General features: G+C 40.2%; 1 protein-coding gene across 5 annotated transcripts in view; it reads right to left on the reverse strand.

Annotated features, from left to right (window-relative positions):
• The window catches only part of FRMD4A (FERM domain containing 4A), a 566280-nt gene that overhangs the window by 250222 nt on the left and 296283 nt on the right, over positions 1 to 19775 (reverse strand). For all 5 annotated transcript variants that reach the window (XM_073619521.1, XM_073619519.1, XM_073619520.1 and 2 more), the window contains exon 2: positions 7673 to 7738. In XM_073619521.1, the coding sequence (XP_073475622.1) occupies positions 7673 to 7738 (66 nt within the window). The remainder of the gene's footprint in view (positions 1 to 7672; positions 7739 to 19775) is intronic.

The following is a 19775-nucleotide window of genomic DNA, read 5'->3' on the forward strand; positions in this document are numbered from 1 at the left end:
GGGTGGAAAGTGGGGTCCCCCAGGGTTCTGTGCTGGGACCAATCCTATTTAATTTGTTCATAAACGTAAACAGTTCAATCTCTGTATCTGCAGACGATACTAAGCTAAGCAGGGCAATAACTTCTCCGCAGGATGTGGAAACCTTGCAAAAAGATCTGAACAAATTAATGGGGTGGGCAACTACATGGCAAATGAGGTTTAATGTGGAAAAATTTTAAATAATGCATTTGGGTGGCAAAAATTAGAATGCAATCTACTCACTGGGGGAGAGAACCTCTGGGGGAATCTAGGATGGAAAAGGACCTGGGGGTCCTAGTAGATGATAAGTTCAGCAATGGCATGCAATGCCAAGCTGCTGCTAACAAAGCAAACAGAATATTGGCATGCATTAAAAAGGGGATTAACTCCAGAGATAAAGCGGTAATTCTTCCATTCTACAAGACTCTAGTCCGGCCTCACCTGGGGTATGCTGTCCAGTTCTTGGCACCAGTCCTCAGGAAGGATTACTGGAAATGGAGCGAGTACAGAGAAGGGAAACAAAGCTAATAAAGGGACTGGAAGGCATTAGTTATGAAGAAAGGTTACGAGCACCAAACTTATTTTCTCTGGAGAAGAGATGCATGCTCCGAATGTGTGCTCCTCCCCGCCCTCTCTCCAACCGGAAGTGACGTACACTGCTGTCTGTGAGCCGTCCTGAGTGTCTGGAAGCACTGGGAACCACTGGCGTCCCTAGACCCATCAGCTGCCTCTTCACCAGTGAGAAGATTGTTTTTCCCACGAGCGGATGAACCACATTATTAATCCCACATGCGCTGACATCTTGTGAGTTACCAATTGTCTTTTATGGAAAAAAAATGTCTTAAAAATGCTGCACTTAGATGGCGCTGCTCTCCTTCTGTCTTTTAATTTTCTCAGCTAAGCACACCCTCCTGCCTGCATGCCTGACCTAAGAGCAGATGGATACCTGGACGTAAATGGAACATAAATCATCTGTTCTTAATCGAGAGGGATTTGCTAAGGGTGTTCTTCAAAGTGATTTCTCAACAAAATAAAGCATGGAACAAGGATGGGTGAGGACACTTTGAATAATAAAAATTAATTATATCAGGTTTTCGGTTTGTGGTGTTCAGATACAGTTAAGTTCTGCTTTAACAAACCGTCACAAGATGATTAAAATAAATAGATGAGTGGATTACAGGCCTTGATGTGTGTTCTCATAATTGGGTAAGCTTGTGAAAATCTGCTCAGCACAAGGACCAACCTGTCTCTCCAAGCATTAAAGTAGAATTATAGGCAAAACTTTCTTCTTCATTTTGGATAGAGTAAGGGAGGGTTATAACCCCTGTTTGTGTCTGTCAAATGTTTGTGTCCTATTGTGGAGATTTCCCGTCACTCTTTGTCCCATAGCCAAACAGAAAGTGAGAGGAAATTCCTGCAAATTAACAGAATTTCCTGGGGACTCCCAGGTCACCAGAACTAGTGTCCCCATCAGAAGATTTCCTCTCTATTACTTTTCTGTGGACAACCCAAAATTTGGGATTTTCTTTACTTTTACTTTCAATGATAATGGTAAACAGGACAAATAGAAAGGGTGAATCTCCCTTATGAGGGCCTAGACAGCAATAAAAACGGACAGGTGTTCTAATCCCTCTCCACTATATCCCTTACTATTGCCCTTAGTTATACTTTAAAATTACGTGAAGAGTCCCCCAATAATCATCCATAGCCAGTTCATGCCTTATCCGAAGCCAGTTGCATCTAGATGGTTCCAATCATACTTGGGTATTTTGGATGTAGTTACAGTATATGGCTGTGTTTTTATAGTCAATGGGACAGCTCATATATTTGCATTTTCATCCCGTGTCAATTTTTTTCCCTGCTTGTCCTGAAAACAGCATTTTTATTGCATTTTAACAAAGTTGGAGATTCACGAAAAAAAAAAGCATAGCACATGCACTTAACACAGGAGGCACACACTCTATCTGGAAAATATGTGGAAAAATGTATGAAAAAATAAATGAAAATGTGACAAAAAACACATTGTATTAAAGCGGAGGTCCACCCTAAAAAAAAAAAAAAAAAATACACAAAAATGCTCCTAAAAATATGAAAAAAAAAATTGAAAAAAAAAATTTTTTTACTTACCAAAAATGGCTGTTGCTAGGCAGATCGTCCTAATCTGCCACTTCCTACACTGCGGTGATCTTCATTCTTCTCCTTGTCGCGTTGTCTTCTGGGGAATGGGGCGCGCTGTGTTCTGGGAACTGTGTGTGTCCCAGAACACAGCTGGCCAATCACAAAGCCCTGCGCGACTCGCACATGCGCAGTAGGAAACAGGCAGCGAAGCCGCAAGGCTCCGCTGCCTGTTTCCCTTAGTTCGAATGGCGGTGCTAGGACCCGATCCGATGGACAGATCGGCCTCGGGCGGCCGACATCGCGGGCACCCTGGACAGGTAAATGTGCTTATGAAAAGTCAGCAGCTACAGTGTTTGTAGCTGCTGACTTTTAAACATTTTTTTTTCAGCTGGCCCTCCGCTTTAACTATAAATTTATTAAGCTGCAGCTGCACACTTGGCCTCAAACAGAAGAACTTAAACAGCCTTAAGAACATTAATAGCTAGTGTCTGATTACATTTGTGTTACCGTCTGGCTTTTATTTCTAGGTCTATTTCCAGTTTAAACTCTGGCTATCTATCCTAGTAACTGCTTTTGCCAGAGTTTCTGCTTATTCCTGGTCACACCTGCGTGCCCTGACCTCCAGTTTGTCTGGCTCTGTTCCTGCTTTGCAATTCTATATTGCGTCTTCCTTGCTTGCACCAGCTGGCACTCACCGTCGACTCTAGTGACAAAAAGGATGCACCATGCCCTGTCCCAGCAATGACATTGTACCTTGTGTTTTCTTTTTTAACGTGTTAAGAATATCTGTAATGTACTAAGCCAGAACTTTACAGCCAAAGCAACTCAGGTGCAGTCCACATTCACTATAGTGTCAAAAGTATTGGGACACCTGCCTTTACACGCGCATGAACTTTAATGCCATCCCGGTTTTCGTCCATAGGGTTCAATATTGAGTTGGCCCACCCTTTGCCGCTATAACAGCTTCAACTGTTCTGGAAAGGCTGTCCACAAGGTTTAGCAGTGTGTCTATGGGAATGTTTGACCATTCTTCCAGAAGCGCATTTGTGAGGTCAGGCACTGATATGGATGAGAAGGCCTGACTCGCAGTCTCTGCTTTAATTCATCCCAAAGGTGTTCTATCGGGTTGCGGTCAGGACTCTGTGTAGGCCAGTCAAGTTCCTCCACCCCAAACTCGCTCATCCATGTCTTTATGGGCCTTGATTTGTGCACTTGTGTGCAGTCATGTTGGAACATGAAGGGGCCATCCCCAAACTGTTCCCACAATGTTGGGAGCACGAAATTGTCCAAAATGGTCCAGCAAGACATGGATGAGCTAGTTTGTGGAGGAGGAACTTGACTAGCCTGCACAAAGTCCTGACCTCAACCCGATAGAACTCCCTGACATTCGACCCTGGTGGTGGTCCCTAACATTTGGCTCTGTTAGTCCCTGACATTCAGCTCTGGTGGTGGTCCCTGATATTTGGCTCTGGTGGTCCCTGACATTTGGCTTTGGTGGTCCCTGACATTTGGCTCTGGTGGTCCCTGACATTCAGCTCTGGTGGTCCTTGATAATTGGCTCTGGGGGTCCCTGACATTTGGCTCTGGTGGTCCCTGACATTCTGCTCTGGTGGTCCCTGACATTTGGCTCTGGTGGTCCCTGACATTTGGTTCTGGTGGTCCCTGACATCTGGCTCTGGTCGTCCCTGACATTTGGCTCTGGTGGACACTGACATGTTGCACTGGTTTGCATTTATAATAAAATGCTTTGTATTTATAAGGCTGTAACATATGATACCGTGTTTTATGTATGGCTTACTGGCTGCAGAATGAGGGGTGTGATTTTTGTTGAAGTGGGCGAGTTCACATTTACATGTACAAGCCTAGAGTACATCCCACATTCACTCCCATCCCAAGTATTCATGGGAAATGTGGTCTGATTACAGTTAGATAGAGAGAAGAGGATATGATGTAATCGCTATTCTAAGAGATCCTCCCTGCTAAAAGAAGAGATGATGCATTTTTTGAATCACAGAGCTGACTTTCTGAAAATTCAATCAGTCATATCTCTTAAACGAGAAATTTCACATGTAATTGGGGGGGGGGGGTGTATTAATGGGGGATTTTTTGAAAATTAAGTTAAAGTTCTGCTTTAAGACATCCCTACAGGCTGCATAGGCTAAAATTTAGCACAAGCCCCACTGTATTTATTGTACCCTGTTTGGGTTTAACATTGCATTGATATTTTTGTTGAGAAAATCTATTATTTGTATCACAAAAAAAATTTGATACATTTACTTTTTCCAGTGTGTACTTGCTTAGTTAGACTTGATAAGTGCATTCAATGACAACATTAAATAGATATAGTAATGATAATCAGTAAAAAGGTTCTGAATGACAATTACATGAATGCATGTGCTCAAATCAGGTTGCAGCCTTATAACTCCGTCCTTTGTAAAATATTTCACACCATGTGAAAAAGTCACCATGAGTGCACACTTCCTGGAATTCAATTCTGTCTCCAGTGTATTCATTCATGTCTTAAGCCAGCCTTCCTACTTCCAGGCATTATTTTTCCCGTCCGCCCAGTTCACGTATATGCAAGGAATGCTAGTTATTTGCCGTTTGACAAAAAGATGTGACTGTTCAGGAAATGCCAATTAGGCAGAAAGTCGGGATGACCATATCCCTTTCTGTTCATGTCCTGAAAAAGCTTGAAGATTGTAAGGCTCTGCGTTGGTGTAACATTGTACATGTGAATGATTAAAGCGTAACTAAACCCTTCGACTTTTACAGCCAAGGAAGCTATCTTAGCCTCTATTTGTTCTAAGTTGCCATGGAGGTGCACATGTAATCAGTTATGATACCAGCCATTTGATGGCTTGACGGTTTGGTTGGGAGCACAAGCACCCTTGACACGTATCAATCACAGCATACCTTGAATTTAACTGTTATGGGAAACATTTAAATATCCACTTCAGCTCCTGGAAGATTTATCCCCTTTCATGACCAGGCCATTTTTTGCGATACTGCACTGCGTTACTTTAACTGACAATTGACCGGTTGTGCGACGCTGTACCTAAATAACAGTTTTGTCCTACTTTTCCCACAAGTAGAGCTTTCCTTTTGGTGGTATTGGATCACCTCTGCATTTTTTATTTTTTGCAATATAAACATAAAAACGACCAGCAATTAAAAAAAAAAAAAAAAAAAAAAAAAAAAAAAAAACAATATATTTTACTTTCTGCTATAAAACATATCCAATAAAAAAATGTAAAAAATCAAATTGCTTCATAAATTTAGGCAAATATGTATTCTACTAGATATTTTTAGTAATTTTTTTTTCCAATAAGCAGACATTGATTGGTTTGCATAAATGTTTATAGCATCTACAAACTGTGGGATATATTTATGGAATTTTTACTTAGGTATTACTAGTAATGGCGATTATCATTGACTTATAGTGAGACATTGCGGCGGACAAATTGGACACTAACTTACACTTTTGACACTTTTTGGGGACCAGTGACACTAATACAGTGATCAGTGCTAAAAATATGCACTGTCACTGCACTAATGACACTGGCAGGAAAGGGGTTAACATCAGGGGCGATCAAAGGGTTAACTGTGTGCCTAGCTAGTGTTTTAGTGTAGTGTGGGAGGTGCTTTTACTAGGGGAAGGCATGGATCCGTGCACCTGCTTTGCAGGAACACAGGATCCCTGCCTTCCTTATCTGCCTTGTTAACATAGGCAGAATGCAGTTCTGCCTGTGTACTGAATGATCAGCGGGTACCAGCAGATATCGAGTCCACAGAACCTGCTGATCGGCTCCCGCTGTGTGAAGACATAGCGGGATGAAGCCTAGGGTTGACACTTTTTTTTTGTTTAGTATACACACACTGTCTTTATTATTCTCTCCATCTTTTATTCTTTCTTTCCCTTTTTCTTTGTTGCTCCCCCTTTTCCTCTTTTTCTTTCACCACCCCCCCCCCCCCCGGGAAGTGAATGGCTACATGTCCATTTTTGCATTATTAAACAAAATGCTAAATATATATATACACACACACACACACATACATACACACATATATATATATATATATATATATATATATATATATATATATATATATATATATATATGCACTGTATGTATTTACAGCTACAGGTATATTGCGCCCAGTGAATGATTGTCTTTGGGGGAGGGGGGATTGCAATGTGGAATGTGTATTGTGTGTGTGTAATATGTGTACTGTGTGCGTGTAACATGTGTATTGTGTGTGTGTGTATTATGTGTATTGTGTGTGTGTGTAACATGTGTACTGTGTGTGTGCATCATGTGTATTGTGTGTGTGTGTAACAGGTATATTGTGTGTGTGTGTAACATGTGTATTGTGTGTGTGTATTATGTGTATTGTGTGTGTGTGTAACATGTGTACTGTGTGTGTGCATCATGTGTATTGTGTGTGTAACGTGTATATTGTGTGTGTGTGTGTGTAACATGTGTATTGTGTGTGTGTAACATGTGATTTGTGTGTGTGTAACATGTATTTTGTGTGTACTGTGTGTGTATTGTCTGTGCTTTGTGTGTTTTTTCCTGCATGGATCCTGGCTGTAGAAGAGGAGAGCTGCCTTGTAGTGGAATGTCAAGGATGGCATAGACATGGATGGAGGAATGGATCCCTCTTTGACAGCTGATGGGGTAAGGGGGAGGGGGTTGATGTGTGGAAGTCCTGCCGATCTCACTCATGGCCAATAGAGCACACAGTGTTCATAACCCCCCAACCCCTTTATCCACCTATTACTGTGTGTGTTGTAACTTGCACAGACCTGCTCAGTGCCACTGCTGCAAAATGGCTGCTTCCTCCACCGGCTCTCCGCTGCTAGAGATCATAACCCCCCCACCTCCTGTTCACTGCACTGCCACCTTTTTCTTAACACTGGTGTACGAGGCGCTTGTACCAGTAAGAGCCTGTACAATGTCACCTGGTCTAATCCTGCGCCCTTCACCCGCTACATCGCTGTCTGCACTCTACAGGAACTCATCCTCTGACAGCTGTATTGTATGACGCTCGGAAATGGAAAGGACACTTCACCAGGGGGGAATACATATCCGCGGGCATTCCATGCTCAGCAGAGTCCCTACAATCCTGGAAATTCATACAGCAGTAGAGAGAGATCTTGAGAGCTGGGTGGTGACAGGGGCAGGCTCTGCACCAGCTGGTATAAACAAACTATCCTGAAAGCGTGCATAGAGGGAGTCACCATCCAGTCTGAATGTGTCTGGGTCTCAAGCGGTCTGAAAACCAGACACATGACTCAAAAACCGGACTGTCCGGGTGAATCCCGTAAAGGTGGCAACCCTAAGCGAGTCGCCAGCAGTGCGCACTCGCGCCCGCTACCCAGAAGTGCAGGATCACAAATATATATGTGATCCTGCGCAGCACAGCCGCCCTGTAGCAGTAAAACTGCTATAAGGCAGTCAGCAACAGTCAGCTCCGCTTTAAAGTCTAAGTAAGTGTACTTAAAGCCTGGTATATGAAAAGTTTTTGTTACCTGCACAAGAAGTTCCAACTTCCTTTCATCTAGTAGGTGGACTTGACATCGCCGACCCTCCGTCATCTATTCAAAAAAAAAAAAAAAAAAAACAGGCATGATTACAGTATAAGTAAAAAAAAAAATGCTCATCAAATAAAACAGGGAGCAATGAGCAGAGTTTTCAGTGTAACTACAACATGAGTACAAACTGCATTATTTATTCACTAAGAAATAACACTGTCACAGATCTTGCATTTCTTAGCGACTGTAATAAAAAAAAAAGTGTCAGCAACTGTTACATAGGCTTCCTTCTTTTCTGCATTACTTCTGCATCAGATGTGGAGGCTTCTAAAAAAAATACACCTTGGTGCCTCTGATGTGTCGAAGGCGATGATTGCTTTGTAAATAGCGTCATATAAAGTAGTGTTCACCTGCATTTATGACGCTTTTACCATGCATGATGTACTTTTTATTTTCCAACTGGGTCAATATGAGTGCATTCTAAATTCTCTCTAAAGTGATCTCAAATGTTGACCATATATATTTTCTAGCAGTTTTAAATACTTTTTTTACCAGCTTTTCATCACACAATTGAATGAACAGATCAAATTTATGACTACTCTAGACAGCAGGAGTGCTTGCATTGATCCATTCCATAAAGGTATGGCCACAAAATGACACTGACACAAAAGTGCACTTTAATTGAAACAAATAGAAAAAACTGCTATTTCCTTGAAATCCAGGCAAAGGTCACATGGTCATTTTTTTTCTCAGGGAATAGGTGCAGAAACTCAGGGATAAGGAGTGTGCATCATACAGAGTGCAGAGTACAGGAGTGTGTTTCACATAGTGGAGGAGAGCAAAAAAAAAATCCCAAGAAATTATCTAAGTATGTAAACAGTAAAAAAGGAGGACAGACCATAAAGAATGAGGAGGGACATCTGGTTACAACGGATGGCGAAGGTATTGAATTTATTCTTCTCCTCAGTCTTCACGAGGAAATCGGGGGGCTTCAGTAAGCAAAACTGCAGTGTTTATCCTAATGACACATCACTGGAAGCACCTCCATGGTTAACAGAGGACAGAATTAAAATTAGACTTGGAAAACTTAACATTAATCAATCACCGGGACCAGATGTCTTGCACCCGAGGGTACTTAAGGAACTCATTCAAGTAATTGCCAGATCATTGTTCCTAATTTTTACTGAGAGTCTACTGACTGGAATAGTACCAGCTGATAGGAGAAAAGCCAATGTAGCACCAATATTTAAAAAAGGCCCAAAATACATCCCTGGGAATTACAGACCAGTTAGCCTAACATCAGTAGTATGCAAGCTCCTGGAGGGGATGATAAGGACTATATACAAGATTTTAGTAATGAGAACAGTATCATTACTAGTAATCAGCATGGATTCATGAAGAATCGTTCTTGCCAAACCAGTCTATTAACCTTCTATGAGGAGGTGAGTTGTCATCTAGATAAAGGAAAGCCCGTAGACGTGGTGTATCTGGATTTTGCAAAAGCATTTGACACAGTTCCCCATAACTTTTACTGTACAAAATAATGTCCGTTGGCATGGACCATAGGATGAGTATATGGATTGAAAACTGGTTACAAGGGCGAGTTCAGAGGGTGATGATAAATGGGGAGTACTCGGAATGGTCAGGGGTGGGTAGTGGGGTCCCCCAGGGTTCTGTGCTGGGACCAATCTTATTTAATTTGTTCATAAATGACCTGGAGGATGGGGTAAACAGTTCAATCTCTGTATTTGCAGACGATACTAAGCTAAGCAGGGCAATAACTTCTCCACAGGATGTGGAAACCTTGCAAAAAGATCTGAACAAATAAATGGGGTGGGCAACTACATGGCAAATGAAATGTAGAAAAATGTAAAATAATGCATTTGGGTGGCAAAAATATGAATGCAATCTATACACTGGGGGGAGAAGCTCTGGGGGAATCTAGGATGGAAAAGGACCTGGGGGTCCTAGTAAATGATAGGCTTAGCAATGGCATGCAATGCCAAGCTGCTGCTAACAAAGCAAACAGAATAATGGCATGCATTAAAAAGGGGATCAACTCCAGAGATAAAACGATAATTCTCCCGCTCTACAAGACTCTGCACCTAGAGTATGCAGTCCAGTCCTGGGCACCAGTTCTCAGGAAGGATGTACTGGAAATAGAGCGAGTACAAAGCAAAGTTAATAAAGGGTCTGGAGGATATTAGTTATGAGGAAAAGTTGCGAGCACTGAACTTATTCTCTCTGGAGAAGGGATGCTTGAGAGGGGATATGATTTCAACATACAAATACCATACTGGTGACCCCACAATAGGGATAAAACTTTTTCGCGGGAGGGAGTTTAACAAGACACGTCGCCACTCATTAAAATTAGAAGAAAATAGGTTTAAAGGGTTCTTTACTGTAAGAGCGGCAAGGATGTGGAATTCCCTTCCACAGGCGGTGGTCTCAGCGGGGAGCATTGATAGTTTCAAAAACACTATTAGACAAGCACCTGAACGACCACAACATACAGGGATATACAATGTAACACTGACATATCATCACACACATAGGTTGGACTTGATGGACTTGTGTCTTTTTTCAACCTCACCTACTATGTAACTATGTAACGTACAGAGTGCAGAGTTCAGGGGTGTGTTACGTACAGAGTGCAGAGTTTAGCAGTGCGTTACGTACAGAGTGCAGAGTTCAGGAGTGTGCGATGTACAGAGTGCAGAGTTCAGGAATGTGTTACGTACAGAGTGCAAAATTCAGGAGTGTGCGATGTACAGAGTGCAGAGTTCAGGAGTGTGTTACGTACAGAGTGCAGAGTTCCGGGGTGTGTTATGTACAGAGTGCAGAGTTTAGGAGTGCGTTACGTACAGAGTGCAGAGTTCAGGAGTGTGCGATGTACAGAGTGCAGAGTTCAGTAGTGTGTGTTACGTACAGAGTTCAAGAGTGCGTTATGTACAGAATGCAGAGTTCAGGAGTGCGTTACGTACAGAGTGCAGAGTTCAGGAGTGTGCGATGTACATAGTGCAGAGTTCAGGAGTGCGTTATGTACAGAGTGCAGAGTTCAGGAGCGAGTTACGTACAGAGTGCAGAGTTCAAGAGCGAGTTACGTACAGAGTGCAGAGTTCAGGAGTGCGTTACATACAGATTGCAGAGTTTAGGAGTGTGTTACGTACAGAGTGCAGAGTTCAGAAGTGCTTTACATACAGAGTGCAGAGTTCAGGAGTGTGTTACGTACAGAGTGCAGAGTTCTGGGAAATGCATCCTCTAAAGACGGGTAACACTATGAATGGATCCGCATGCAGCTAGCTTGATTGGAGAGTAGGGGGCTCCGTACATATGTAAAGGAAACACAAAAATAGCACAGCAAAGCAGACCAATAATGTAGTATGATAAAACACTATTTTATTATAGGAGTAAAAAGAAGCTATAGGTATTGCACTCACAAAAGGGAGTGGGGGGGGGGGGACAGCAATAACAAACTCTGGGGAGGTCAAGTCCTCTACACTCCAGGCCCCAACAGGGAATGAATCAGGCCGCTCCAACTGTTACATTAAAGTCTGCATTAGTGAAAATAGCCGCCCGTCTCAGCAATAAAGCAGTCCTTCTTCTTTCCATAGACGGGCAGCTATGTTCACTGATGCTGGCTTTGATCTAACTGTTGAAGCGGTTTCATCATTCCCTGTTGCTGCTGCTTTCCTGAGTTTTCCTCTCTTTTGTGAGCGCTATACCTATAGTTACTTTTTACTCTTATAATAATTTTGTGTTGTAACATACTACAGTAATATTCTGCTTTGCACTACTCTCTTTGTGTTTCCTTCTCATAGGAAAATGTAGGGCAGAAGGGGCTCTATGTCAGCTGCTTGGTGGAAGAGCTGTCACATGTAAACACAGAAGCCGGGCTTCTATGTTTACAAAAGACAGTATAAGCAGTGAGCACAGGGTGTCAAGTTCTACCATGTTCCAGTTGAAAAAAACGCTTGGTTTACATCACAAAGGGACCTACAGTTACTTTAAGGAGTAAATGATGACAGTTTCATATACACACCAAAACAAGTTAGCTGACTGTGTGTTTACTGATCTAATTATAATGTACATCAGTACATAAAGAACATTTTGGAATGATGTTCAAAAATATCAACCAAAGATAAAGATCAGATAGTTAAGGGATATTATGTATTTTTATTATTAAGCCAACAAGAAAGTATGTGCCCTAGACATCTGAAGATATATGGATTTTGATTTGATGACAGCTAACAGATGCAATGTGGAATTCATAACAGATACAATGTGGAATTACTTCATGCATTCTAGACTCGGTGCTCAGGCTTTGTCACTGAGCCCTATGACCCTTCATTTTCCCTCATTCATCATAACTGTCTGTACAGAAGTCTGACTGCTCAAAAGCAAGATTTCCTTTCTTGACACTTTAGGAAAGGAACAGTTGATATCTGATTGGCTGGTAAGAGCAACATAGCTCCCTTGTGAATTTGACAAATAAGGTCTATTGTTCTTTGTGAACAGGACAATACAGAGAATGACACAATTACTGACTCATAAGGTCTTATTTATTGGAGTGTTTGAATAAAAACACAATATTACCTCATCACAACAGCTAGTAAAATTCCAACACATTTTCCTGTGTATCTTTGATTCTGATTGGATACTACAAGGCATAGGCAGTATTACTTCTTATTTTGATTGGTAGATTTTAACTTTACAAAATTGTACAATATTTCTTGGGTTCCACGTCCCCTGCGGAACAAATTGCAAGGAGTCATTTCTAGACCTCTATACTCCTATATGTGTAACCAGCTTTGAAATGTCTATGTTTTTTTCAATTTTCTGCATATAATAAAATGAGGTGTAAAAAATGAATGAGAATACTCGCATAGGTTAGATGTTTTCCCTCAAGTAAAACATTGTGGGAAAGAACTGCCTTCTAGTTTGTCTAATTTAACTGGTTCCCGACCGCCGCCTGTATATGTACGTCGACAGAATGGCACGGCTGCGCAAATGGGCGTACCTGTATGTCCCTTTGAATTTGCCGCTGTGCCATCGCACACCCGCCACGAGCTCCGTGAATAGGAGCGCGGGTCCGCGGGGATACCCGCGATCGTCTCACAGAGAGGAAGAACAGGGAAATGCTAATGTAAACAAGCATTTCCCCATTCTGCCTAGTGACACTGACACTGATCACAGCTCCCTGTAATCGGATGCGGTGATCAGTGTCGTGTCACACGTAGTCCCTCCCCCCCACAGTTAGAATCACTCCCTAGGACACACTTAACCCCTACAGCGCCACCTAGTGTTAACCCCTTCACTGCCAGTCACATTTACACAGTAATCAATGCATTTTTAATCGCACTGATCGCTGTATAAATGTGAATGGTCCCAAAAATGTGTCAAAAATGTCCAATGTGTCCGCCATAATGTCGCAGTCACGATAAAAATCGCCGATTGCTGCCATTACTAGTAAAAAAAATAAATAAATAATTAATAAAAATGCCATAAAACTATCCCCTATTTTGTGAACGCTATAACTTTTGCGCAAACCAATCAATAAACGCTTATTGCAATTTTTTTTTTACCAAAAATATGTAGAAGAATACACATCGGCTTAAACTGAGGTAAAAAATGTTTTTTAAATATTTTTGGGATATTTATTATAGCAAAAAGTAAAAAATAATGAGTTTATTTTCAAAATTGTCACTATTTTTTTGTTTATAGCGCAAAAAAAAAAAACCACAGAGGTGATCAAATACCACCAAAAGAAAGCTCTATTTGTGGGAAAAAAAGGACGTCAGTTTTGTTTGGGAGCCATGGAGCACGACCGCGCAATTGTCAGTTAATCAGTTAAAGCGACGCATTGCCGAATCGCAAAAAGTGCTCTGGTCTTTGGCCAGCCAAATGGTGCAGGGCTAAAGTGGTTAAGAGTATATGACCTCTACAATACATTATTAAAAAACGCTATTCTAACTCCTATTTTTTTATGTTTTTGCACATGTTAAAATGTTATTTTTTTAGCCTGCCTGTGTCCTCACCTTGTACAGATGTTGGTGCTAAATGCATAGTAATAACATTAGTAAGAAAAAAAATGACAGAATACATTCTGCATACGATGGCCACTAAGTTAACTGGATTTTAAACAAAAAGGTAGCTAAGATGACCACAAAAACACAGTAGACAATCCAATGTTGACAAAATGCATTAAAGTGTTACTAAACCAAGTACCCTGCATTCACTATATCTGGTCTCCCACAGTACAGAGAACATGGAAATGCAATTATAATTATTTTAGTAAATATAAACTGCTAAATACCTTTTCTCATCAGCAGTATTTAGCAGTCTCGTGCCTTCTATTAGTGTTCAGCCAAGCACTGTTTAAAGCTTGTAGGATGGGTTTTCTGACTGTCCTATGAGACTGCAAGACCCCTGATATTCTGTCTGGACAGTGCTAATTGGCCCTGTGCTGATCAAATGCACTCTCTGAGCCTGACTCCATATACTCTGTGTTATCACAAAATTATTAGGGGACAGTGGATGAAGGGGAGGATCAGAGAAGACAGGATCAAACAGCCTTTTTACACAATGTGGAGGAGTAGCCCCACAGTGAATATAACAAGCATGCTTTACTGCATATTTGACTGATTTGATATTGTAGTGGGTTTAGTAATAGTTTAAACACAATGAAAGAGTCTATCATTAATAAAAATTAAAAAGTTGCAACCTCTTGGAAAAGCCCTGTGATTGACTTAGACCTCATCAAGCGAAAGCTAACCTGGATCATGTTACAGGAAAAACTAGTCAGTGTCCTGCGGGACAAACAATCCCTATTTGAAAGGATATGGACCCCTGGCTTTCTTATCTTCAGGTTTCGGACACCTGAGGCTGACATTGGTTTGATGGCTGGATGGGACTCTGGACGGACAGGCTCTCACTCTTTTTCTTGCCTTGTCTTTCTCCTCTCCCTGTTTCCTAATTTCTCTCTTTATATTTTACATTTTTTTGAATTTTTTACTTTTCTGGTATATTATTGGCTCAACAGTTGGCCTTTATCCTGGTTATAAAGTAAATTGTAAGGTTTCGCTCATGACAAACTTCCTCAGGAGATCTTTCCTTTGATGTCTGGATACACAACTTTACTGATGGATACTATAGAGGTTACACACACTTGGTCGATCACATTACTGTAGTTTGCCACACCTACTTGTGAACAGTTCATAGGTTCATAGCGAAACCCTTACCATGTTTTATCTACTATTGTCATCAAGTTTTTTTTTCTTTTATTATGTACTATTTATGTTGACAGTTTTATTTTGTACTACTGTGTGCTACCCAACAATGTCCTATCTTGTTACTCTAAACTTTAATAAAAAGATTGACACAGAAAAATTAAAAAGTTCAATTTTCAGGACTTCCAGGTATCAAAAAAGAAATTAGAGAGCTGGAAACTAAGCACTGAGAAATAAGTCATATCTCTCTATTCTGGTTGGACGAGAAAAACAAAAACTCTATCTGCTGTGTACTTTACATACTGTATTTTATACTCTTGAAGTAGATGCAGTTACTGAATTATAGAAATATTATAAGCTTTATCATAATCAGTTAGGACAAAAAGGGGGGGGGGAGAAGGAATAAAGAATGAAGGAGAAGGGCGTGCGGTGAGGACCAGTTGCATATTTTGTGATTATTAAAAAACTTTGAAAATTTCAGAGTGATTTTTACTCCTTGACGCTGCTTCAGTTTTATAATAAATAACTTTTTCTTAATCTAAAAGATATGATCTGTATGTCAGATTTTTCATGGCAGTGAGATAAGATTATTTTCTTTCCTAGAAAGTGCATATAAAATAAACTAAAATGGCCGAACATCTTTTAAGCTATTTATTATATTATGTATGTATAATGTATATGTAAAACTTTATTTTCTACTTTTGTATAGAAAGGTGAGGAGTCATACCCAAGATTTTATAGCTGTCTGTGTCCCTATTGCGGAGATTTACCCCTCTATTTGTCCTGTTGACTGTTATCACTTCAACAGAAAGTGAGAAAGTGACTGGAAATCCTAAATTACTGTATAGAGTTTTCATGGGAGCAAGGACTCAGAGTAAATCTTCAATTAGGGACAAATGTTCTGTCTATGATGGCAATATCCCTCACTTTGAGGTGATTTCCTTTCACTCTGTTGTATCTCCAAGACAGGAAGTAAATGGAAAACATCCTAGCACAGTGATGGCGAACCTTGGCACCACAGATGTTTTGGAACTACATTTCCCATGATGCTCATGCACTCTGCATTGTAGTTAAGCATCATGGGAAATGTAGTTCCAAAACATCTGGGGTGCCAAAGTTCGCCATCACTGTCCTAGCAGGACACAGACAGCAACCTTTCTTACACTATCCAAAACTAAAGAAAAAGTTTTTTTTTTTTTTAAATATGTTAATATGGACATACTTAAGATCCCTAAACTGCTTTATTATGCTACCAGATAAATGTCCTTTCCAGCCAATCCCCACAGGTCACTAAAACCTACCGAAAAAACCTAAGCCCTATTGTATTCCTAAATGATGTGACTGATCTATCCTATGGGTTGATAAAAACTGTGGCTGCTTGTAAAGTTTTCTTAGTACCGTAAATAAGGGATGTTTGTTATTTTGTATCTTTTTTTTGTTTACTCATAAGATTCCCTCATACATTTTAATGAGCCGTAATGGTGATATAAAGCAAGTCACCACTATTACATGCCAGGCACAGAGAGGATTACACTTAGGCTCCATGCACACTAGTGTTTTTTTTTTAAATTCTGGATAAAAAACGCTGGTAATAGCTTCTTGTAGTAGCATTTTAGCAGCATTTTCAGAGCGTTTAGGAGTGTTAGCGTTTTAATAGCATTTTTGCAATAGGAAAAAGAAAGCTAAAAAAAATGCAATTAGTAGCGTTTAGCAGCGTTTAGAAGCGTTTCAGCTGAAAAAAACGCTCCAGGAAACTCTACAAAAACAATTTTTTTTCTGCTTCTAGAGGTTGAAGCTCAAACGCAAAAAAAAAAAAAAAAAAAAACCTGCAAGACAAAGGCATAATGAGCTAGTATGTAATAGCATACTAGTTCATTATGAAATACTCACCTTAGATCGAAGCCCCCGCATCGGTCCCCATACACTGCTCCGGCCAGTGACATCGCTCCTGGAGTTTTTTCCTGGCATCGTGGGCTCCGGCACTGTGATTGGCCGAAGCCGCAATGATGTCACTCCCACGCATGTAATGGCACGTGCTGTTGCTTCAGTGTGCATGTGCCGACTACATCGGTACAGGTTTAGGAACTATCCATGGAAGCTACAGGTAAGCCTTATTATAGGCTTACCTGTAGTAAAAAGTGGATTGTAAGGGTTTACAACCACTTTAAGCTGGCCATAGATGTTTTTTTTTTTTTTATTCAACCCGCTGGTTGAAAAAAAAAAAAGACTCAATTCCCCATCACACACATTTGAGGTGGATGGGGGAATTCTGCAGCGCTGATCGAGAGAAAATTTTCCAGCAGGGTATTCATACAGAAGTCAATAGGTAGATCGACTTCTGTACAACCACAGTGCCCATACATAGATCCAAACTCAGCTGGCCCCCGTTGAACCGTCTGAATATCGATCCATCTATGGGCAGCTTTACTTATTTGCCTTCTAGCTGGAAAACTCATGATGAGTATACCTTACATGTCGTCATCATAATTATACTCTATCTATTCATCGCTCATTAACAAAAAGATTTATGATTTATTGTTTACAAAAATATTTATTTATGCAGTTGTATAATCGAGGAACAGCCTTGGCTAGTGTAAGACATTCAAGGAAAACACTAAATGTGTGACAGTGCACCAAGGAAATCTGGCAGACAGAGGCCTAATTGGCCTGACACACTTGCCTAGCCAAATTTAATTTACAAATGAAGGCAATTCATCCTCTATCACATGACATGTCTAATAAGAAAATGTATAATCATTTCAACAAAACAATTCAATATAGCTAATTAAAATATGTAACGGTATTTTACATATAAATATCATAAACTAAACTAAAAATGCCATGCCTAGATCAGTAGAACTACAGTATGTAAAACAAAGGGTTACAGTATATTTAAAAAGTAGAGAATGTGACACTCACCAAGCATTCACTGAAGGTGTATCCTCCTGGCACATGTGGTTTAAATGATAGTGATCCATTCACCTGCAGTGAATGTTTGGTGAGTGTCACATTCACCATTGTATTGTTATATTGCTGTGTTAATATATTTGTAATATCAGTTGCAAATCTATCACAGCAGATACAGGTTAAATAGTGGACTAATATTGTTTGATCTACATTCTGTATCATTACAGTAATGTTCATTCACTGCACATTACTCATCCTATAGGTATATTTGTACATTTTAAAAAGGGGAATGCACTCTAGCAGTTGAGTAACAGTGGCATACAATGTCTAGCTTTCAACAGAATGTGCCAGTGTAGTAGCAATGCCTTTGGCTAACCTTGAAGTCAGCAATTTTGCGGGTGCAGAAAAAAGTGTATCAGAGATATGTTTACTTAAAAGCTGTTCAATAAAATGTAAATTATTCAGAGCGCACTTTATAAGTCAATTTGATTATCAGTAGACAATATTCTAAGTTAGCATATCTATCTATGTTTCCTCCAGAACTGACAGCTAATTGAGAATACAGGAAGGATTGTTAGCTGCGGATATAAAATAAACTATGCAGTGTAGATACTATATATATTCGAAAAATAAAAGAACAAGTGGGCATTCCTAATAACAATGAGTGTTTCAAAACTTTCTACTATGGCCAAAATTTGTGGAAGGCTTATAGAACGACTCTTGTTCTCTTAGCAATTTTTCTATTGAATACAAAAACAAAGAAGGATGCACTGGCCTAGTGTATTATCTCAGGCACCATCTATTGCTAAAACACATGAATATACTCACAAATCCATTAAAATTACAAGTGTAAATTAAGTCCAGACAAGGTCTCTTCAGATCATTCTGGCTAGAATAGCCGGTAGGGAAGATCCCCACAACAGATGACAAGACTGACACGTTTTGAGGGGTATAACCTCTTCCTCTTTTTATTGAGCCTACCAGAAAGAAGCTAAAAGAACTGACATTGGTGCCCACTAAGGGCACCAATGTCAATCCTGTAATAACTCTTTCAAAATTACGAAAAATTACCAAAAATGCACATAAAAGGCATTGTGCTTATTTACCAGCCAAAGTGCAAGATTTTTTGTAGACCATGGCACGCAAAATCAGTCTTATCCAGTATAGCTAACATAAACATAAAACCTAGTGGCATGCTCTGCCAACAGTATTGATACGTCTCTACCAAGGCAGTAACTGACTACAACTATGTATAAAGCTCCCATCACTAGCAGCTGTAACCAAGCCCCTAATCTAGATTATGTACCATGGCCACCCTTTTACTGCCCTGTGGTATGCTCATACAGAGTAACATATCCCCTACAACTGCACTGTCCAATAAATCAACATTTTTTATAAACCCTTACAATGTGAAAAGCAGCTTTAATTAAATAATTATAATATATTTACATTCACAAGTGCTAAAACACAAATCTGTGCTATAAATAATATACAAAGTTGCAAAGTTCACAATCTTTCTGTGTAACAGTACTTCATTCACCACACAAAAAAAATGTTCTTGGAAACGAATCTCCTACCTTTAACCAGGTGTTACTTAGCCCACTTTCAGAGAGGCTCACTCCCAAAATGTGGATTTCAGAACACATGCGGTGTTGTGGATAACATACCTGATGAAGGCTCTTTCCACACTTGTGCGATGCAGGAATGCAAGCAAAATCATGAACGTTGCCGTGGCGTACAAACCGTACATCCATTTTTGCAGATGTGCTGAGTGCCCTGTAGGGCTTTGTAGGGAAACTTTAGGTCTGGCACATGGAATAGTGAAGCTTTCACATGCCTCCCTTGTACTTGCTCATTGTGACATATGATTAACAAAGTAAAGAGAAAGGTCCTAGTCCAAAATCTGAAGCAGTATGCTTGTCCTCATATCTATGCCCCTGCTAAATTGTGTGAATTCAGGCTGA

The sequence above is a fragment of the Aquarana catesbeiana genome, linkage group LG03 (assembly GCF_042186555.1).
Source record: "Aquarana catesbeiana isolate 2022-GZ linkage group LG03, ASM4218655v1, whole genome shotgun sequence".
In the NCBI taxonomy this organism is placed as follows: Eukaryota; Metazoa; Chordata; class Amphibia; order Anura; family Ranidae; genus Aquarana; species Aquarana catesbeiana.